This window comes from Eriocheir sinensis, chromosome 21 (genome assembly GCF_024679095.1).
Source record: "Eriocheir sinensis breed Jianghai 21 chromosome 21, ASM2467909v1, whole genome shotgun sequence".
Classification (NCBI taxonomy): Eukaryota; Metazoa; Arthropoda; class Malacostraca; order Decapoda; family Varunidae; genus Eriocheir; species Eriocheir sinensis.
Genome location: NC_066529.1, coordinates 8,394,623 through 8,418,566, shown reverse-complemented (window position 1 = coordinate 8,418,566; position 23,944 = coordinate 8,394,623). Strand labels below are relative to the sequence as shown.

The window sequence follows — 23,944 nt, the reverse complement described above, 5'->3', positions numbered from 1 at the left end:
AGGGCAGAAGTGGTACCTATATACAAAAGTGGAAAAAAGGAAGAACCCCTAAATTACAGACCGGTGTCTCTGACCAGTGTAGTATGCAAAATATGTGAGAAATTAATAAAAGAACAATGGATGAGATTTCTAGAAGAACATAATCTAATCACAAACAATCAATATGGGTTACTCAATATGGGTTACTCAAGAGTGACGGACAAATTTCAGGAAAGAGACGGATGGGTGGATTGCATTTACCTAGAATTAATGAAGGCATTTGACAAAGTTCCACATTCAAGACTGCTGTGGAAACTAGAAAATAAAGGAGGAGTGAGAGGGAAAATGAAGTGCTGGATGGAAAGCTACTTAAGAGGAAGAGAGATGAGAACCGTGGTTAAGGACACTAGATCGGAATGGAGAGCGGTGGAAAGTGGAGTGCCCCAGGGGTCTGTTTTAGCACCAGTACTCTTCCTAGTCTATATTAATGATATGCCAGAGGGAATAAACAGCTACATGAGCCTGTTCGCGGATGATGCTAAACTGCAAAGACAGATAAGAAACAGTGAAGACTGCAAGGAGCTGCAAGAGGACCTAGACAAGATTTGGAAATGGAGTCAGAAATGGGAGATGAAATTCAACGTGAGGAAATGTCATGTTATGGAAATGGGAAAAAGTGTAGAAAGACCAAAATGGACATATAAAATGGGAGATGATGAAATATTAAAGAAAGTAAATGAAGAGAGAGACCTGGGAGTAATAATGCAAGATTATATGCAACCAGGAAGTCATATAAATCGGATCTTTAGTGATACATATAACATGGTGAGAAATATAGGCATAGCATTCCACTACATGGACAAAGAAATGATGAAAAAATTAATAACTACTATGATCAGACCTAAACTAGAATACGCAGAAACAGTGTGGTCTCCACATATGAAGAAACACATAGTAAAACTAGAAAGAATACAGAGGATGGCAACAAAAATGGTTCCAGAACTGGAGGGACTGACATATGAAGAGAGACTAAAGGAAATGGACTTGCCAACACTAGAACAAAGAAGAGAAAGAGGAGACCTAATACAAATATATAGGCTATTGAGTAAAATGGAAGAAGTAGATAACGAGAAATTGCTACTAAGAGAGGAACCTTCCAGCAGGAATACTAGAGGACATAGTAAAAAGTTGAGGAAGGGAAGATGCTCAAGAGACATAAAGAAATATAGCTTCCCACAAAGAAATATAGAGGTTTGGAACAGATTAAGTGAAGAAATAGTATCGGCGAAGAGTGTGCAAAGTTTCAAGGAAAAGTTGGATAATTATAGATACGGAGACGGGATCTCACGAGCGTAAACCCGGGCCCTGTAAAACTACAACTAGGTAAATACAACTAGGTAAACTAGGTAAATACACACACACACACATATATATATATATATATATATATATATATATATATATATATATATATATATATATATATATATATATATATATATATATATATATATATACATACACACACACACACACACACACACACACACACACACATACACACACACACTTAACACAAACTGCTCCACTAGCTCAATGGATTAAGGCTCTGAACTGGCAGGATGAGATTCAAGCCCCTCTCAGGCTAAGATTTTTCCATTGACAAGGAATGGTAACTGTCTACCCTGGAGGAAGGGGAACTTAGTGTGTGGTGTTTGAAGGTCCTGGCAGTACCCAAAGATTGACTGTAATGAGCTTGCTCTAATCGGAGGGGGACTTTTTGGTGATCAGGCCGTGGTGACACACACCCACACACACACACACACACATACATTAAAAATGATGATCTACAGTTATTAATTGCAGTTTTGGTAAATATCTTCCCAACTGAATTTTGAATTCTTTAGAATGCTTACTAAATCTCTATTATAAGGTCTGTAAAAATCTTGAAGTATTTTTCTTGTCGACTGTAACATCTTTCCCACTGAAAGTTTTCTTTTGTTCTTGTTATAGACTTTGTGGATGTTAAGTTTTTTGCTTTCATCTGGCATTAGTGACCCTGAAATGAAAAAAAAAAAAGGTTTTAGGAAGATTTCATGTCTACTGTCGCATTGTTAATACACCAATTAGAAAATACAGACCGTGATCTTTGAATCTTATGTTATGTCATTGGCTTTGGTTGGTATTGTAAGGATCAGTCTTGGGTCTATTATTATAATTACATAAATGATCTTAACTGCAGTATAATCAGAGATATCAGCAAGTTTGCTGATGACAAACATTAGATAATAAATCAGATTAGACAATAATACTGTGGTATTACAGGAGTAACTAAATAAATTGATGATGCACTTCATCATCAACAAAATACAGTGTCCTGGGTGTAGGAAAGAATACTTCCAAATAATTGCACATTGAATAACAGTTCTTGGTTACTCCAGCCGCAAAAGAAATCTGTATACGAGTATGAGCTCTGATCTCTGACCCGTAAATCATTTTTATCACCATGAACCAAGCAAATAGTCTTTGGTTTTATTTCTAGAAGTGTTTGCAACATGCACAGAAGTTATCCTTGAATTGAATTTCACACTGGTTAGGCACCACCTTGATTATGCTATTCAGCTTTGGTGCTTCTATTATAGAAAGGATATAGATTTCCTTGAACCAGTGCAACCAATATAATACACCATTAGTTAATAATAGGATTGCCTGTTATTGTACCAGCATAGTTTGTCTTCTATTAAGTACAGAAAAGAAAATGTTGGAAATGAAGACGAAATGGTCTAAATTCAATTAGCAGCTTTACTGTTATATGAAGTGAAAAAGAGGTTACTGGTACTGCTTAACATGTGATTGACTCACTCAGTCCCAGATGGTTGTATATTTCTTCTAGGGTTTTGTTCATATTGTTCTGATAATCTTCCATCCTCAGCACCAGCACCTGTTCTTGAGGAAAGACCTGCAGCCAGTCCTTGATGTATATACTATATAGTCCATTGTAAAGGCGAACTCCCTGCAAGAGATAAGAACTCCTGTTCATAATAAGCATTTTATTATATTAGAGCATTTTTGTAATTTAGATAAATTCTATTGTCAAGATTCATGACGAAGGATGCGTTACATTACCAAATATTTTTGTAGAGTCTTGTTATAGGCACATGTTCGATCTGAATACTGCTTGATACAAGCATTCCATTTCTGTATTGAACTCCTCACACTATCATCAAAATGTTGAGGAGAAAGGTCTGCATTTTTAGTGAAGAATAGGTAACTGGAGTACAATCTGAAAATGGAATAGTTATTCAAAGTTGATGCACGCATGTAAAATATATTCACTTATTTATGAATACCTCATCATCATCATCATTTCATCAACGCCTGCTCCGAGGAGCTCCCACCAGGGAATGGCCACGGCAGAAGAGTTTCCATCTTTATCTATCCAGACACTCTCTCCTTGCCTGCTCAAAGTTTCTCAAGGATCTTTCACCCCTCTCCCTAATGTACTCATGCACCCTATCTCTCCATTTCACTGGAGGCCGTCCTCTAACATTCCCTCCCTCTATCTCACTCACATACACTCTTCTGGTCAATATTGTACTTTGTTTCTTAGGTGATGTAATTGATTGTTTAAGTAGAGTGTCGTTATTCAATTAAGTTTCGAATATTTTTTAATCATGAAAGAAGCTAGATTATCTCAATCATATATATTTGGTACGTGTCTTTGATACAATCTACAATGTCATCAACAGCCAATCAGGTGAAAGGGGGGCGGAGCTTAGCCAGAATGGGGGAGGGGCCTTTCGGTGCAAATTGGCCAAGCTAATTTGGACCGACTATACGTATACATATGCTATTCTTTTTATCGAAAAAAATATTCACTTCATTCAGGAGAGAGAGAGAGAGAGAGAGAGAGAGAGAGAGAGAGAGAGTTTTCTTTACAGAAAATTTATTTAGGAATTTCATCAGACGGCATTAAGATAAAAATAAACTTTTGGGTACCGGTACCGGTACCTGTTTTTTCGGTACCGGTACTACCGGTACTCAAATTAACGGTACCTGCCCATCCCTAGCGGGTAATGAGATGCCCAATCCTACATGTGGAGGCCCAACGGGGCTGGGGTGACGGAGAGAGCCCACCTTTCCGCTCCCATGCAATGACACCGGTGAGGGCCAGCATTAAAGTTTTACAGCAAGTTGTATTAGTGGTAATCGATCCATTACAGCAACAGCCCTCAAAAAGAAGCACTCAGACTTACTTAAAGTCTCTTGCATCATAGGGGGATTTTGCACACTATCGGAACACTTTCAAGGGGTAATGGGCCCGAGTCCGAGAGTCTGAATCGGTAGGCGACTCGGCGCACTGGGGGATCGGCGCACACGGTCATGTGCAGTGTGCACAGACATATGCCACAGCAGCCGCACGTGGTGCAGAGGTACTCACAGTACCCTTCCTGTTCAAGTGAGGAACGCGCGACTTATGTGTATACAAAACCAGCGTCGTGTTGGAACAGGTGGCTTGGAACGCGCCAGGCAGTGTTGCCACCTCGAAAAAAATAATTGTACCGCATGTTGCACTGAAAAAGTACCATTCGTACCACTAAATTTTAAAAATGTACCACAAAATGTGTCACTTTTTATTTAATGAAAATATGATGGTTGATAATATAGAGACAAATTCTTGGTAATCAATGCGACAAGGGAATACATCCATTGTTTACTCCAATTTAGTTGATATTAATGAGTTGTAGGTTTAATGTTGTATAAAAATACAATAAAGGAGATGGGAGGTGCCCGCCAGGCGCCAGCCCATCTCCCAAAATAAATAAGAATACAAAATGTACAAAGCATACAAAAGTAGAAAAAGTTATATATATATATATATATATATATATATCTATAGATATATCTATATATATATATATATATATATATATATATATATATATATATATACAGTGGCCATAAGGAATATTCAATGCCAGCCACCAGTGATAGCAAGGGGCATTATGAAAATAGTACATTATATACTGTAAGCAACACAATGTAGAGAGTGTGACAGGAGGGGGTACACCAAAAGTTAAAATCTCTGGGCAAAATGAGGGTGCTCCTTCAGAATGCAAGAAAGGGTACCAGTATTTATAAGCCAGCTCACCAGCTCAGCCAGCTCCCACCGGCCCTGTGGCCTGTATAGTGCTATTGAAGGGCAAGCCAACATATATAATCATAGTGAGTGACCCCCTGGCCTGTCTCTAAGTTAATTTACAAGGCTCAGGGGCAGCCCCACGAACTCCCGATTAATACTTGCAGTCCAACATCAGGACAACATCATACTGTCTATCATCAGTGAAAATACAAAGATTGGACACTTGGCATATGTGTTGATATAACAAAACCATTAACATTAAAAATGGCTGAAAATCATTATTATTACCTCCCCTCCCCTTCCCCGTCTCGTCCCCACGGTCCCCGACTCCCGAGGGTCCCATGACGCCGTGACGGTCACTTCCCGTTCGCTGTTTCGACAAAAGTCACATGACTTCAAGTCATAAGTGAAACCAAAGTCACTTGGTATATGTGACTTTGGTTTCAACAGGACACCGCGACTGTCATTACTCCACTCGTATACAAGGCTCAAAATCACTTAATACTTGTGCTTGAGTTTCAGAAAGTATAATGTTTTTTCTTTTACTCTTTTTCTTAGTAAATTATTTCATATTTTTTTTATCATTTTATGATATTCTTCAAGCAAAACTTCAAATTGTACCGTTGACAAGGAAAATTGTACCGTTCCATGCAAATTGTACCAAAAATGGCTTTATTTTGGAATGTAGGGCCACAGTACCATTAGCTTAAAAATGTACCATTTTGGTACAATTGTACCGCAGGTGGCAACACTGGCGCCAGGTCTGGGACAACTTGCCAAGTGCCCTGCCAGTGTACAGTTGTAAACAAAACCACGAGCAGCAAGCACCCCATCCAAACTTGGGTGTGGCGCCTGTGAAGCCCTCACAGGACGACACCAGGGCTCATGTGAGCGACTAGATCGCTGCGGCCCTTAACAACAACAACAACAACAACTTGGGTGTGTTGTACATGAAATACATCACGACACATAGCTTTAGCATCGTATAACACTTGTGGTAAGTCATTTCAGATTGGTTTACCTAACCTAGCTTGAGTATGCCACCGTTTCCTCTCCAGTGCGGTTTCGGTATATCATTCACTCAGTCTCCTCGAGACATGTATGCTGGATTAAAGAGTGTGTTTCATGATTTTCTGTTGATTGTTTACCAGCTGAGTGATTGTGAAGAGGCGGGGGAGCTAGCTACTCAAATCTGCAGATGTCTCAGAGTTGTCATATCGGTTTTTTAATGTGTTAACACAGGGGCTACATACCACACTCAGATCTGGATCTGGATAATGATGCGCAGGGCACCTATGCAGGTGCATAACACATATTTAAAATCGATTTTAGATCGGCTACTTCACTTACTTATTATGACCCTTATGTTAAAGAGTTTCCTCTTGTGGATCCTGGAATCTGGTCTTCCGGAGCATAAGACTGTCCTTTCGTGACAATGTACGTTGTTATTAGGGGCAAGGTGCAGACCGTATAGTCAGTACCTATCTTGGATTCCAAGCAAAAGGTTGTAATTAAGTTTCCAATATGTTTCTCCTTACTTGTCTCCAGTGTAGTAAGGCCAAATCACAATGATAGCTTTTGTCCAGTCTACTGCCTCCCCCCCCCCCCCTCCCATGCTGCTTCACATATCTTGACCATCCATTTAATAACTACATTTCCACACTTCAACATTTCTGCTGTGGTTCCATCAATTCCTGCTGCCTTTCCATTTTTTAATCTTTTTATTGCTTGATTTACTTCTTCATATGTTATACTTCTTTCTTTATATACTCCCCATCTACCTCCACTCAAAACTGCTGCTGTTACAGCTGCTGGACGTCCATCCTCAAAATTCATTAAGTTTTTGAAATATTCTCTCCATCTCTCTTTCACAGTTTCCCCGTCTTTCAACATCTTTCCATTCTCGTCCATAACTTCATTAATTTTACTTAGGGAGATATTTTCTGCATTTCTTTAATTTTTTACTTTCCAATATGATTTTCTATTCCCTTTATATTTTTCACTTAGTCTTTTTCCAAAGTCTTCATCAACTCTCTTCTTACTTTCTTTTATTGCTTGTTTTAATTTCATTTTGCATTCTCTAAATTTCTTTTTCCTTTCCCTTTTTACTTGCTCCGCCACATTTCTTTCTTGAGACTTCTTAAAAAGTTCCCTTTCCTCTTTAACCATCCTCCTTATCTCTTCTGTCCACCATGGATTTCCTTTTATTTTTCCATCTCTCACCACTTTCATCCCCAACACTTTTCTTGTTGTAGTTAACAATACTTCTTTAAATGTTTCAAAAACTTTTTCAATATCTGTACTATCTTTTACACTTTCTCATTTTTCACTTAAGGCCTCTGCCATTTCACGTTTATACTCATCTTTTATTTCTTTTTCCTGTAACTTTTCTATCTTCAGTATTTCCTTTTTTATTTCACCTTTCTTTTCAAACACCCACTTTTCCTTCAGCTTCAATTTTGCCAGCATTGCAAGATGGTCAGAGCCATCGAACATTCTTCTTACTACCTTCGCATCACAAATATCTTTTCTAAGTCTTCCATCTACTGCCACATAATCAATCAATCCTTTCTGCTCATAATCTTCTCCCCTCCTCCATGTGTATCAGTGGATATTCTTGTGATGAAAGGTGTTCGCTAGGAACAGCCCCCTCTCAGCACAGACATCCACCAAGCACTCTCCATTTTCATTCTTTCCAGGTATCCCCCATTTTCCCATACTTTGTTCCCATACTTTATTCAAAATAATGCAGCAAAAACACAGTAACATTTTTTATCTAAAATATTCTGTTGTTTATTGGTTGGCATAAACATGTAAATGAAAAAGAAACTAAACTTTACCTTGAAATAGGATCCCGAAACACTGCAATGATCCGAGACTTGGGCAGGACTAGGTGAATGGTGTCAGCCACTGTGAAAGGAAGAACTACACCACTCTGGGTTGCAGATGACCGATTTGAGCCATTAATGTAATGTTCATATATAATAGAATGGATCTTTGATGATTTTTTACTGTCTGGGAAAGTATTTGCTTCATTCCTGCCAGAAAATAACACTTTGGTGATGTTCTTGTGTTTGTGTGTGGTGATGAGGTGGTGGAGGTAGCTCATGGTTTGGCTACTGTCCCACAGTGTGGAGGTGCTGCCATCACCTGTGATCCTGGGGTACTCCCATGTGCCCTGTGGTTCACTGGATTTTTGTTTCTCTTCTTGGATTTTAGAAGCATTGAACAAGTTTATGTAGTCACTAAAAGGAACTGGTTGTGCAGTATGTGGCATTCCTGAAATTTTAAATTCATATTTAATTTGGCACCCTCACTAATATTATGCATGCTGAAGCTATAAGGCCCTTGGAGAATGGAACTGGTGTTAAATGCAAAGGGTGTGTTCTGTCTTTGAACTCCAGCCCTCATTTCAACTAATTTTGCATGGTCCTATTTGCTCTTCCTTTCTTTAGTTCTTACTCCTTCAATCCCTTGAGTTTAACTAATATACTGACACATCGTTCTTTCTTTCCTTAAACTTTAACCCAATACTATTTAAAATTTTGGTTTTGCATTAGATATGAGGGATTTGCTGCCTAGTGCCTAGTATTAAATATGACAAAAAACTCCTTTACTTAAAAACAGCTACAATGTTCAAGCTTTTGGTGAAGTTACTTTACCAAATCTTTTTCTACTCCACCAATGGGGTCCTTTGAGTGGTGGCTCTGCCACATCTGGATGGCAACCAATTCGGTAAAAGATGTCGGTTGTGGCACACTTGGGTTGTCCAATCAAAAAAAAGTAGGGAAGACATTGCAACACATCAACAGACTGGTTGCTATTCCTGTGTCTGAAAGTAGGAGTGTGCAGCTTCAGAATGAAGTTATGCAATTCCTCATCTATTAGATTACAGAGTAAGGATATGATATAGCATTGCACTAATTTTTTCATACCAAGGTTGTTATAATGTTTCAAAGCACAGTGCCTACTAGAACGCAAACTGACCTGCAGCAGCAAATTATAGTTTTTCAACTTCTATGAAGCTTATATTATATACAGACAATACATAAGGTCAGTCACCTTGAAGAAAAGCTGAAAAAAAAAATCTCAAATGTTAGGAATATGTAGAACTTGACCATGATCTCTTACTATAAAAATCACATTCATGTCAAGCACTGCCCAACTTTCTTAATCTTAAGAACTTGCATTTAAGATACAACATACCTGTGTTGTACTGATGATTGCACTGGAAGGAAGGGCAACACACTGGGTTGAAGGGACCCCTTGTCAACTCTCACTGCTTCATACCAACAGGGATTCTTGAAATTGGGTAGAAACTCCATCTGCAGTCCCTTCACCAAACAAAATTGTTCTAATGTAATTTTAATTAAGATACTTAGGGACTGAATTACTTAGATAATCAAATGCGAATCAAGCATACAAAAAAAAAAAAAAAAAAAAAAATGCATTTTCTATTGGTGTAAAAATCCAGATGTTATTACAATAAAAGATATTGCTGTGGTTGATTTTTAAATTTTGCGACTTATAATTATTTAACCTTGGAAGGCTTATCAGTATCAAGCAGGCTTTATTTGTTGCCTGTTTATTGACTATGGATAGAAAGAAAGGTGAATCTTTACCTTCAGTAGTCCAATGTGGTCCACCCTCTGGAAGGGGTCGTCATGCCTCTGCCCCGGAGGCGCATGCCTTCGAGCTGGTACGAGGCAATCATATTGAGATGCTGCACATTAATCATACACTAGGATGGACGTAATTATATTCTACAGAATCTCATAATAAGGATCATAACAAGCGCAGTGTGTGTGTGTGTGTGTGTGTTAACCTATTATTATCGGCCATATGAGACTGCTCATTGGGGGACTATATATGTCGAGGGTTGAAGCCTCAACCTTTTTGACGCTTCCCCAATCCCTTCAGTACTCAAAAACAGTATTGCTTCTCCCACAGAATTACTTAGCCAATATAGTTTGAGATATATTACCACAACAGGGCTTTCCTGGTGCCAAGTTATCAGGTCTGTAATTTCTGGAGAGCTCGGGGGCTATAGCCCCCGAATGTTTTCTATATCTGCCTCAAAATGACCATAAAAGTGCTTCTTTTTCAATACATTTTCCCCACCTGCACATGCTTGCAACCCTTCCACCCAAATCTCATGAACCTATGATGCCTTCTAGCCCCCCCAAAATGTGCCAGAATTCACACAAGTTACAGCACTTTAAGACTCATGTTATCTTTTGTTTTGCTGCTCAAACTATTCTTAATTTTGGAAGAAGATATTTTATTTTTCAATCATAGATCTCATATTTTATTTTTTGTTCAGTATGAAATTACGTAGCATTTTATGACCAATAGTCTTTCATTTATATCATTTTTTTTCATGTGCTGGTCATCATATGTAAATAATTTCTTTTGAGTTGCAGAAACTTTCTTAGTAGGTAGTTATATTTTCAATATATGCCTCTGCAAATGCAGTGGTCATCTTAATGGTTTACTCTATACTACAATATGCAACATATACAATGCTATAATAGTATCAGTAGCTAAGCAACCCCTCCATTTTCTATGATAATGCAATAATTTTTTTCCTTTGTTTAGTTTGGAGAGTTGATGTTTTTATTAATTTATATTTATTTCTAATGTGTGTGTGTGTGTGTGTGTGTGTGTGTGTGTGTGTGTGTGTGTGTGTGTGTGTGTGCTCACCCTCCTGCAGCCTCAAGGTGTTGCTGTTCATGTACAGGAGGAGGACGAGGCTGAGTCCAGCCGCCCCAGCGATTGATTTCAGGAAGCATTTTGTCTTGGACATGGTGCCGCGCTGAGGCCTCGTTCCCACCCCCCGCCCACGCCTTCTGCTGCCTCACCTCTCCACAGGCACCTTCTGATCGCCGCCCGCATGTATCAAGAGGACCTGAAGAAAACAGAGGCTGCTAGGAGTGGGGCAAACAAGCTCAAGGAACAGGTATGTCCTTCAACATTTTCCAGGATGCATGGCTCTTGCTATGTTTTAGGCCCAATGAGATCCTGCAATCCTGCGTGGCTTCATCACTGCCCTTTTCCCTCAAGTGTCTTTTGCCCACTTTTTAAAGTTACAATACTATTCATATTTGACAATTTGACAACGATAACGAGCAATTTGATCACCCGACGAGGAATTAGCCAACCTTTTCAAAACTAATGACAGCCTTGTATATAGCCAAGCTGTTATACCTGTTAGTATTAATGTGTAGGCTATCATTGATACAAGAGTTGTATGAGGCTTGTGTGGCCTCGCATTTCGTTGGATCAGTAACGATATAGGTATAACGAGTAACAACCAAGAGAGAGAGAGAGAGAGAGAGAGAGAGATTCTCATTCACTGATAATTACTTCTCGGTCATCACTCGAGTTTTAAAAGTCGACATAACATGAATTAAGGCTTCCCATATATATATATATATATATATATATATATATATATATATATATATATATATATATATATATATATATATATATATATATATATATATATATATATATATATAGTGTGTGTGTGTGTGTGTGTGTGTGTGTGTGTGTTCTCTTGGCCCATGCCCCCTCCCTCATACACTTCCCCAGCTCATCGCGTGGGTGCGAGGTTTGAGTGGGTATAGTGGAGGACGCTGACGGTGGTTATGAATGTGGGAGCGGAGTGAGAGTAATTACGGGTGGGAGTTAGGAGGATGAGGGTCAGTGCAAGCAGAGGGTAGATAGTTGTTAGGTTACATAAAGCTTCGGTTATTATTTACTTCACCTGGGCGTAGTGGGGTGGAGTTACATTATGAAGTCGGGGTTTGTTTAGTAATTAAGGGCATACGCTATGGCTGTGTGTGACCGCGGCGCTCATCTCCTTTTCAATTATAGCCTTTATGCCTATGATGGGCCGACTCTGGGCCACGACAACCCAGCGACTTTTAGTCCCCTTTCACACTGTGCCGAGTAATCATCCGGCGATCGTGTCTAGACCTCATTCCGACCATGTGCAACCTTTTCACATCAACATTTTACACCCAAGACCTCGTATACCCCGAGTCGCTGGGTTGTCGTGGGCCAGAGTCGGCACAGTGTAAACAGGGCATACGAATCAACCCACAGCCCCGGGAAACAGGCCAATATAACATTCGAGCTTCAGTTTACTTCCCCATTTATCGGCCAACCCGAAAGGGAGGATGAACAGCTGAGTGGCCTGCTCCGAGTCGGAGCCTCCGACTGATCAGCATATCGGGATTCGAACCTGCTCATTGATTCGTAGCCAGCTGTTACAACAAAGCAAATACGCATGACATCACGACGCAGGTTTTATTTTCTTATTTACCGTCTGGGAATGACAAAATTTGTCCAGTTTACTTAGGAGGGTAACTTGCCAAAGGTTGCAAACCGCAGTTAAATCAATTTGTTATGCTAATAAACTTTCTCGGACCTGAGAGTCACAATCGGCTGATGGCCAAGAAATGAAAATGGAGGGAGAGCAAAGAGAGGGTGAGTACTAGCTTGTTACGTGGGCTTGCTGTGGACGGGCAAAGGTGGTGAGAAGGGATGAAGAGTGTAGGGGTGGGGTGGTATGTGGGTGGCGGGATCCTTCCAAGGTCTGTTGAGGGGAAGAATGTGAGTTACTGACTTACTGGCAACCAAGCGTCTCATTCAGTACTCTCTAGAACGGCTGGTGAATTTTATCGTTATATAAGGAGATTTTTCTTTCATAATTATTTTTACTGTTAAGTCGATCCAACCAATGGGTCGCAGCTTGTGTTAAAATTATAGTACTAAAATGGCAAACGTGTGCGTGTGTGTCCTTGCGGGTGGGACGGCACAGACAACGTTGTTTGCAAATAACGTCACTGTTTATGTTTGTTGTTCACCACGGTCTGATCACGTTTCGGACTTGTGATCGCTAGCCTGTACCCACTCCGATAGAGCTTTGAGCTGCGTAGTGACGGATCTATTGGTACAGCTGGAACTTTAATTACATTCTATCCACACATTATATACCATGAAGACGAGACAGAACCCCCCGACTATACCCATTCAATGGTGGGTGGACACTCAGGGGCACGGGCGAAATGAGATTATCCCATCCGTCTCCACTCCGTCCAGGAATCAAACCAAGAACTCCTCGATTGTACAGCAGTGAGTAGCTGCGCGTTGCCTCGACGTTCATCTCCTTCTCAAAGTCCTTAAGCCTACGGTGGGTAAGAACACACTACCCCAGGACAAAGGGCAAGTGTGACATGGGACCATTTATCGACCAGCCCGAAAGGGATAATGAACAGCTGGGTGGTCTGCGTGCCGACTGACGAGGCCGCGATTCGAACCCGGACCCGCGTATTTGTAGCTAAAAAGCAAGCTATGATCGTAGTGTCTCTGCTACACCCTGCATATCCACGCTCCACCTACTCTGTCGTAGTAGATATTCGATTTTGACCGCATCCATTTATTGTTTGCCACATTGCATATCATAGATTCTCAATAGGAAATTTTACTTTCAATACTTAAAGTTACTTAGAAGTACCTCATGCAAGCATGGATGCCTTAAAATCTTCATAAACGAAATGATAAAAAAAAGGATTGCATTGCCGCGGTAGTGGGAGCCTGCTCCTAATAAGCATGTACCATCACCATTACATCATCATTATCCTCATCATCACCTTATCCTTGCATGGCATTAGGAAGGTTACCCTATCTCTCCAACCACTTGACAGTCGTGGCCTGAGGTGGTGGTGGTTGTCCCGCAGAGCCGCAGCGCCTACCCACCAGCCTCTCACTCAGTCTCGTAGGACCTCAGAGGCTCAGACCAGCGTAGATCTATTGGTCTAAGTAGGATCAAGGAAGGGTCGGTTAGAGGGTGAAGGAAGGAGGGAGGAAAGACCTTTAATGGTTACATAATTTCTTATGCAAACCAGAGCGGGTATGGAGGTGATGGCACGGCGGGTTAACACGGGGTTTTAAGTACGCATTCGTCAGTTTAGTGTTGTGGTGTTGAGCGGACAGGTGCGAGTAGGTGTATTAGGGGGGGAGGGGGATGCTTAAGGCCACACTAAGAACCCAACCGCGTGAAACATTGAAAATCCTTAAGGCCATGACCATGTGCACGGGTAGGTCTAGAGGGAGAACGAGCTGCTGCTTTACTTACCTTCCAATGTGTAACTATTTCTAGTATAGACCTTCTTTTCATAATTTTACCACAGTGCTACACTGCATACACTGATTGGCTTCTCCAAGACGTTACTATGACACATACGCACACTTTTCCGAGCTCATACAAACTGTGCAGGCCGCGGGGTATGGGACAGACTCCACAGATGCGTTCAACTCGGATAGGATCTTGAGGTAGGATGCCTTTGTTTATCTTCTTCTTTCACTGCAGGTAAGAACATAATGGTGAGGGTGGTAAAGGGCTCGTGGATGTTAGAAATTTCTAGTGCTGATTAAATCTATAAAATTTACATTCTAGCTCAAGCGAAGAGAGGATACAAAATTAATCGGTTAAGGCACACGAGGATGGCAAGACACATCATAAGGGGGGTGAAGAGAGACCCGCGCCCTGAGAAGTCCGTCTGCCGGTGTACGATGCTTTGTGCCCCGTGCCCCTGCATGCCCTTAGGATGTGGCAGTACTACAGTGAATAAAGTATGCTTGAGGGATGGTCATACGATCCACACTCACATGCCAGTGGTACTCTTTGCAGAGGGTGGTGTCTGTGTCCACGAAATACTTGAGCATAATCGTGGTTGGAAGACACGTAAAATGTTTATGATTTTATTCAGGGTCAAGCGGGTTGTTCGTCTTGGAAGATGATGTATATAGGGGAGAATGTGTCTTCACTGTATTGTGGCCTCACGACGAACAGCAGGCAAGACAGAATAGGTGTGTGTGTTTGTGTGTGTGTGTGTGTGTTCAGGTGGCGAAGTGGGTGGCTGAGTGGGTGAGTTTGTATTAGTAGGGAACCTCTCTCAGACTCAGGGTGGGGGAGTAGGGATCGCGGCGTCCCTTCCCTACCAACAGCCTCACTGCGGCCACATTGATGACCACCGAGGCACCGACACGCCGAGGTGATATAAGCTTGACATAATAATCCGAGGGTTATTTCATCTCTGCTGTATGTATTTCCCCGTTACGTAAGAGCCAGCTGCTGCTGAGCGTGATGTTTTTAGGGAAGGATAAGGCTCCTCTTATATCAGCGATGAATGCGTTCGATGTATGTACCGTTGCTTACTATACGAAACTAGCATTATTATTATTATTATTATTATTATTATTATTATTATTATTATTACTATTAATAATAATAATAATAATAATAATAATAATAATAATAATAATAATAATAATAATAATAATAATAATAATAATAATAATAATAATAATAATAATAATAATAATAGAAGTAGTAGTAGTAGTAGTAGTAGTAGTAGTAGTAGTAGTAGTAGTAGTAGTAGAGGAAATGGTGCAAATATGGGCTACCATTTTTTCTCCAAATATCTTTGAGTTTTAACGGCGGTTCAACAAACTAATATCCGTAATACAAAATATGTTATGTTTACTATACGCTGAGCATGCAATGTCCTTTAATATCATTACAGTTTTCTGTAAAGTAACTTTTTTATTCAATCACTCAAAATAACTGTTTGTTAAATGGTGGTGCAAATATGGGCTACCTATATTAAATATATTTAATGGTGAATATAAACGGGTTAAAGGTGGAAAAACTGAATGCCACAGATTCCTATGATTAATTACTTTTTCATACACAACCGTAAGTAATCACATATGAAAGATAACTTACTCCTTTTCAGTATTGTAATAAAATATTCCCGTATTACTTTGTTATATGAAAAAATGTTTGAAAAAAAAAAAAGCTTTTAACTTGTAATGATTTACAACAGGGACACACATATGCATGAAAAAAAAAGCTTTTAACTTGTAATGATTTACAACAGGGACACACATATGCATGAAAAAAAAAAGCTTTTAACTTGTAATGATTTACAACAGGGACACACATATGCATGAAAAAAAAAAGCTTTTAACTTGTAATGATTTACAACAGGGACACACATATGCATGAAAAAAAAAAGCTTTTAACTTGTAATGATTTACAACAGGGACACACATATGCATGAAAAAAAAAAGCTTTTAACTTGTAATGATTTACAACAGGGACACACATATGCATCCATCTCAGCTCCTGCACATTCACTGTTTGCCCACAGTGAACACGTCATACACTGAACCCACAGCTCACCTCTTTTATCATTAGAAAACTTCCTGTCACAGAAAAGGCAGGCAGCATCTTCATCTCCTGGCATTTCTATCTCACTGTCAACGTCCTGTAAAATACCTGCACTATGTCCAGTGTCTGAATCTTCAATATATACTTTCCTACCAATTTGGTTGTTTCTTTGTATTATAATCTTTTCTTTGGTCTGCTCTTCCTTGAATAAAAAACCTAAATTCTTCTTCGGTTTCTCCACCTTTGACTTCTTTAGAGATTCATTTAGTGATTTCGTGTAAGGTTTTCCTGTTATGGGACACGCCCCAGCTCTCTTCCACCCCTGTTATTCATCTTCTTTCTGATGGCTGGAGCCCATATTAGCACCTGGTAGGGTAGCCTATATTTGCTCCAGGTAGGGTAGCCCATGTTACCATTATCAAGCCATACTTCAAATATGAGTAGTATAAACAGATGTTTGATATTTGCGAATAAAATATATGCTGACTTTAAAGTTCAATTCTTAAACTTATCACTTGACGTTAGAAAATAAAATAATAAGGTAGCTTATATATGTAAAAAAAAAGAAAATAACCTTGAAAAAAAACCTAACACTGTGATAAAAATGATCATGACCACTCTCATCCTATTATTCATCAATGATCTTCTTTCCATAACAAACTGTCCTGTCCACTCATACGCTGATGACTCCACTCTGCATTATTCAAATTCTTTCAACAGAAGACCCTCTCAACAGGAATTACAGGACTCCAGGCTGGAGGCTGCAGAAGGCTTAACCTGAGACCTTGCTGTCATTTCCGATTGCGGTAAAAGGAACCTTGTGTCCTTCAGTGCCTCAAAAACCCAATTTCTCCACCTATCAACTCGACACAATCTTCCAAACACCTATCCCCTATTCTTCGACAACACTCAGCTGTCACCATTTTCAACACTAAACATCCTCGGTCTATCCTTAACTCAAAATCTTAACTGGAAACATTACATCTCCTTTCTCACTAAATCAGCTTCCTCGAGGTTGGGCGTTCTGTATCGTCTCCGCCAGTTCTTCTCCCCCGCACAGTTGCTATCCATATACAGGGGCCTTGTCCGCCCTTGTATGGAGTATGCATCTCACGTGTGGGGGGGCTCCACTCACACAGCTCTCTTGGACAGAGTGGAGTCTAAGGCTCTTTGTCTCATCAGCTCTCCTCCTCTTACTGATAGTCTTCTACCTCTTAAATTCCGCCGCCTTGTTGCCTCTTTTTCTATCTTCTATCGATATTTTCACGCTGACAGCTCTTCTGAACTTGCTAACTGCATGCCTTCCCCCTCCCGCGGCCACGCTGCACACGACTTTCTACTAAAGCTCTTCCCTTTACTGTCCAAATCCCTCTACATCGCCCTTTATATGATTGTATGTACCACATTACACATTTTATAATCCTCCTTCACACTGGCAATACATGGTACTTGCATGATTCGCTGAGACACATCCGCAGGCCCTGGTATTGCATTTTTTTTTTGCAGCACAACAAAAGCAATATACCCTCATTATGAAACCTGGTGCTGGTTGTCGTGATCCTGGCAGTGTAACACCTGCTGGAGGGACTTTGTTTCTTCATTCCATTCCAACCATACTCAGTGGGGTCTGCATCTGGAGGTTCTAAAAGAGTTCTTCTCCAGATGGCACATTGAAGATGTCCTCTCTTTACATTTTCCCTGAAGGCCTCTGACGTCGGCGGCAGAGAGCAAAGCTTTGGTATTTTACTTGCAGTTTTCTTCCCTGTCCTTGATATCCATGCTATCACTCTTGCATCAGTCATAGAGTTCACTTGGTCGATACCATAAGAATCAGACATGAACTTCGTAGCTTGACTTACAACAGTGTCCATAGCAGCAGCAAGAGCCTCGGTGCACTTGCCACTTTTAACAGTTTTCCACATTTTCATCTTACCTATGCTATAGTGCATTGGAACTTGGTCACACCCACTCAAAGCATGAGCTGGCAAGAGTTCAAGACAATAAGTCTCTAAGTTTGTCTGCTGTTGCTCTTACGTCTATGACGGTTCTTTCCTACTTTGTAGGAATTTATTTATTTATTTTTTTTTTTTTTTACGTTGTTGCCTATTGCGCCGGTAGGCATCTTCCCGGTGGGGCCTGATGGTCGGCCCAAGGCTTCTTCCAGGTGGGGCCTGATGGTCGGCCCAGCCCGTTCTGGCGCAGGCGAGTGTTTATAGTGGCGCCATCTTGCATTGGCTCATGCTGCCCCCCGGAACTCGTACTTGATTCGCTTGGACGGCTTCCTCTAGTCTAGAGTCTAGAGTCCGGGTTGATGGGTGGTCTTCAGGACAGCATGTGGGTAGTTTTAAGCCACTCGGCTGTGACCGAAAAATCCGAGTGGTAGCGTGAGGATTCGAACCCGCGTCGTCCATCACGCGGCGAAAGTGGGTCCAGTACGGTATCACTTCGGCCACCGCCTATGCCGTGGGGATAGTGAGTGATTGGCAGTAATAGTGATACAACAGCATGATGTACACATCAATGTCATCTGCAACAACTCCAACATGCTTTCCCTCCTCAGGTGCTGCACGAATGGCTTGTGCAACTACTATTGAATCTGTCTCCTCGTGAGTGTTTTCCAGATCGTGTCTTGAAGTGACACTTCGTGTTATCTCAGTAGGGGTAGAGTTCTGCCCAGTCACGACCAGTTTGCTGCGGTATCCTTCAATAACTGTGGTGTCATTCACAAGAGTTTCTACTATGATCTGAATAAGTTCTTTCTTATTCTCTGGGATGCTGATAAGTTGGTTCCGAGGGGGGAAGTGGAGACTTGGAAGAAAGTTGGAACACCTTTTAGTCACTTGGTCCTCTAGTCTTGCGAGTAGAACACTTTGTGCTGAACTCAATTGACCTATCAAACACAAGGTAGGCATCAACAATTTTCAATCTTCGCTGCAAATATTGCTTGAAAGACTCCACGTAGTCACTGACCAGAGCTTGGTTAGTTATACTTGAAGCAGGCCATGGGACAACCCAGAGGACTGCACAGACATCCAGAACAGTACAGTCGATCTTGTCAGCATTCCTCATTGGCACCGCAACTCTTGTCTGCTTCATCAGAACTCGACCTGCAGCCTGTATGTTCCTTGAACTCAAGAATTTACAGCTACAATCAACATGATACCTGATGTCTGCTGCATGCAAATCAGTGAGAACCCCTGCAAGTCGGACCTGAATTTCTTCAGCTTGTTTATTCTTGATAATGCTGCATACTTCTAAGATAGCTTCATTTAGACCTTTGTTGCCGTGACTAGCCTTGCCTGCAAACATACGCAGCTCGCCACCGACTTGAATTTTTAGGATCTCTTTCAGTGTCACATTTTTCACCACAGAAAAGACAGTGCTGTAGACTCCGAGTCTACAGCACTGTCTTTACTGTGATCGCCTTGCTCTTTTAGGCTCACTGCTAGAGGAACATAGTAACTCTTGGTCCTTGTCCCGCAAAGCTCTCTGAATTGTCTTTGGGTGACATTATTTATCCACACACTTGCGGAGAACATGGACTGTTAAGTTCTTCTTAGGCTGTTGTTGGTCTTCCAATTCAGTGTGTATATCATCACCATACTGTCTTCTGGCTTTGATTATTCTTCCCACTGATGCTTCTAAAAGAGAGTCTTTCTTGTTGCATGCAAATAGCTTCCCAAAGAAACAGATCCTCTCCATTCCTGTCATCTGCCAGGAAAAAGTTATATAATTAAGATCTTTTATTTCCCACTTTTGGATAGCGACACAAACAACAAAAACAGTCCAGCAAACGAGGGAGTAAAATTAGAAAAAAACAAAAATCGAGAGTTATAATCACATATAGCTAGTCCTGTACTGAAAATTGCTCAAGGCTGACAGATGTCCAGCAGGTAGATTAATAATGTTGGGTTTGTAGACAAGATTTTGGGCCTATAAAAAAAACTTTATATCCATATGCAAGGTTAGGCAAAAAAAAAAGGCCCTTCGGCTGCCGGACTATACCTCAACCTGCATTTACTGCCTGATTGCCTGAGTTTTCCATATGCGACTCGTTTTCTCTAAAAGAACTAGGCCTGGGGAAAGGGCAAACACCTCTAGAATCGAGAACAAGATAATGACTTTCTTCTCCAGATCCACCAGAAGCCGACATTACTGAGGCATAGCGCCACCCTCCCCCTTTAATCTTTGTGTCATTTTGACGTACCCTTTGTGCAAATCTATTTAGTAGTATCCTTTCGTCGTGGCTGAAGACTTACTAAATGCCTTCTGCCTCTTAAATTCTGCGGCAATGTTGCTCCCCTTTCCATCTTCTATCGATATTTGTTAATGCAAACTGAACTTGCTACCTATTTTCCGTCTACCACCCCACGGGCGCGCTACAAATGGCTTTTTACTTTAGTTCATTCCTATGCTGTCCAAATTCTTAATGTAAGAGTTAATCAGTATCTTTGCTATTTCATACTTTTCCTTATCAAACTAGAACAGCCTTTCCTCGCCGGTACTTCCTCCTTCCCAGGGCCGGATTATCCTATACGCCAAGTACGCAATGGCGTAGGGCCCCCAGCACTGAGGGGCCCACAAAACCTGATAGACCCGACCCATAATTGGGCCCCCACATAATGGAAATCATGTGTTTTCTTTGGAACAAGATCCTCCAGCGCTTTCAGAAAGCTAGTACTCTTCTCCAAAGCACAAATATTGATATCAACATGGCTGTATCATTGTTTCTATCACTTGAAAGTTTTGTTGCTGAGCTTCGTGGTCAATTTGATGAACTGGAGAATGATGCAAAAAATCTCATGGAAAATGTTCAGCAAGTATATGTATCGGAAAAGGTACGGAAGAGAAGACGGCGGCGTCAAGCTGATGATTCTGCTGAACCTGATGCAGATCTTCAAGATGCACAAAAATTCCGTGTACAGAGTTTTGTTGTCATCATTGACAAATTACATGTAAGTTTAGCTCAACGTCGCCAGGGTTATCACAAGATATCTGACGACTTTGCCTTTATCAAGTCATTGAGCTGAGAGTTGATGTATCCAGCTTGGTGAAAAAATACACCATTGACTTGGAACCCCACTGCGAGGATGAATTTGTAACATTCTCAGAATTTGTAACCCATTTGAAGTTGGATCGTGATCCTCATGTACTGTTAAAATACTTAAGGAAGAATCCAATTGTAGAGTCAACATTTGCCAATGTTTCAACTGCTCTTCGATTGTTCTTAACATTACCAGTCACGGTCTGCGAAGGTGAACGTTCATTTTCCAAACTGTCTTTGATCAAAAGATTTCGTTCAACAATGACTCAAAAACGACTGAATGCCTTGTCTGTTATGTCAGTTGAAAATGATGTCACCTCCTCAATGACATTTGAAACCATAATTGAACGGTTTTCGCAAGAGAAATCAAGAAAACGGGCATTGGTGTAGCTGCTATAGTTACCTATGTACATAAGTATGGTATGTATGCTGCTAATACAGAATATGAAGAAAATAAAGATGATGAAAATCTGTATCAAATATATTGTATCATTAATTCATTCTGATGTTTTAATAAAATATGAAATTGTCCAGATCTTGCCTAATTTATTCAAGGTGGCGTAGGGCCCAATGCAAGCTTAATCCGGGCCTGCTCCATCCTATGACTTGGGCGCTTTCAAGATGGGAATATTAAGGCAGCTACCTTTCCAACCGCGACTGACCTCCCTTTTATCTCTGTTTGTCCTCTTTGCGGGAGCAGTGCACAGGAGACTTTCCATTATATCCTTTTGTTATATTCTTTATCTGCCTCTTGTGGTGCAAAAATACCTAATCCAAGCCTAACCTTACTTGGATAAAGATCCTCGGGCACACATGCTTTTCTTGCAGTGACAGCATTTGTTTCGTTTGAATTCTGCAGGTTTTGCCTCCTTCAGCATCATGGTTGCCACCAGTTTGCCACGGATAAGCTCTCTGCCAAAGACAGTGACAACAGTGTAGGTTGGCTGAGACATGTGTGCTCGCTTGCATACAGCCAACTAATCCAGGGCTCGGCGAAGGTGTAACTGGAAGGCATCTTCTGTAGGTGCAAGGCAACGCATGTCTCCTTTGATGTTGCTAAACAGATGTGCTCAAATAGTCAAAGAACTTTACATAGTTAGTAGAGTTATGTGAGAGATAAACAGCACAGACGTATTTAATAACAGAGTGACAATGAAGTCTTAGCCAGATGGTGGAAAATTCAGTAGAGTCAAGGTCGCGGGCGCGAGAGAAGTGATGTCGTTGTGCGTCGTTGCGCACGTGGGCGCAACATCCAGCTTTGGATTGAAATTTAAAATAGAGGTAGTAGGAGGGAACAGAGTAGATATTGCTGTCAGTAGCCGCCGAGACCTGTGTTTCGGTGAGGAAGAGAAGGTGAGGTTTAGAGGAGAGATGGTGCTCCACAGAATGGAAATTGGAACGAAGACTTGTACTTGCTTACGGGCCGCTTTCATATTGTCAGGTTACACCGAATAAATCTACGAGTGTAACGTCAAGGGTTCAACTCGTTACCCATAAAAATGGTCTATAAGAAAAAAAAAAAAATAGCCTCTTACCTTGTGAGAAGGGTTCAAGTTCGTGAATGGTTAAGCGTTGGCAAGAGGATATTTCTTTGTGACATGTGGGTGGTGAAGGCAAGTGAGTGCCAGGGCTGATGTGTGTGTGTGTGTGTGTGTGTGTGTGTGTGTGTGTGTGTGTGTGCGTGTATATATGTGTGTGTGTGTGTGTGTGTGTGCGTGTATATATGTGTGTGTGTGTGTGAGGGGTGGTGGTGGGGGTAGGAGGTAGTGTTGTGCTTAGCGAGGCTAATATTAGGATAGTCGTGAAGATGTGGACATGTGCAGGGTCACGTGTCGCGTAGTTGGTCGGTTATGTGTGCCTTGTTTCCATGTTGTAAAGATAAACAAAAAAAAATGACGATGTGCATTCAATGGTTGGCCACGCACATGTCGGCGGGCAGCCAGGATCGGCGAAGGCCATTCCTGATGGCACGTGCTCACTCTGCCTCGTCACTCCTCTGGTCGCTGTGCTTAAGGCAAAAAGACCTTAAACAAACAAACAAACCGTAGGGTGGCGAAAGGAAAAGTATGTTTTTTTTTTTAAGTACCGAACCAGAGATACACAACACCAAGGTGTAGGTCTTTAAACTTTGCTCTGAGATGCGCCGTTCAGCAATAGATAAAAGTAAAAAAAGATCCATGTGGAGGAATGTGGACAGCGTGCGCAAAACTATTCAAAGGCTTTGCCGTGGCCTTGAGAGCGAGGCATAAAACCCAGCAAACAGTTTCTAGTTAATAATGATGCAGAAGATAACAAAATAGTACTAATACTAGATAGTACAAATAGTAGAAATTTGTTTTCAGTTCTTTATCTGGTAATGATAAATAATGTATTAGTGTCGCGTTAGCAGCAGATAAAGAATCCGTCTTCAGTTGTCGCCTTAGTTTTGTGAAGACCATATTGGGTGAGTGTTGGTTCCTTGGTTATTTCTTCAGCAGTTACGAATGTTGTCCACGTACCTGCCAGGACATTGGCACTGTACATTTGTGGC

The 23,944-nt window shown here is 41.0% G+C and overlaps 1 protein-coding gene across 2 annotated transcripts; it reads right to left on the bottom strand.

The window, feature by feature from the left end:
- Positions 1–306: 306 nt before the first annotated feature.
- Positions 307–14,451, bottom strand: LOC127001612 (carbohydrate sulfotransferase 15-like). 2 transcript variants are annotated; one of them, XR_007755359.1, is made up of 10 exons: positions 14,271–14,451; positions 10,826–11,030; positions 9,745–9,818; positions 9,329–9,456; positions 8,785–8,954; positions 7,963–8,401; positions 3,106–3,262; positions 2,842–2,992; positions 1,784–2,038; positions 307–447 (listed from the first exon to the last, which is right to left on the bottom strand). XR_007755359.1 is itself a non-coding variant. In XM_050866431.1 (9 exons), the coding sequence occupies exons 2-9, from the start codon at positions 10,926–10,928 to the stop codon at positions 1,836–1,838; spliced, it is 1,425 nt and encodes a 474-aa protein (XP_050722388.1). In that variant the 5' UTR covers positions 10,929–11,030; positions 14,271–14,451; the 3' UTR covers positions 1,503–1,835. The 2 variants fall into 2 exon arrangements, 1 of the variants encoding a protein (XP_050722388.1); XM_050866431.1 differs by lacking the exon at positions 307–447 and having other exon boundaries at positions 1,503–2,038.
- Between the last annotated feature and the right edge of the window lie 9,493 nt (positions 14,452–23,944).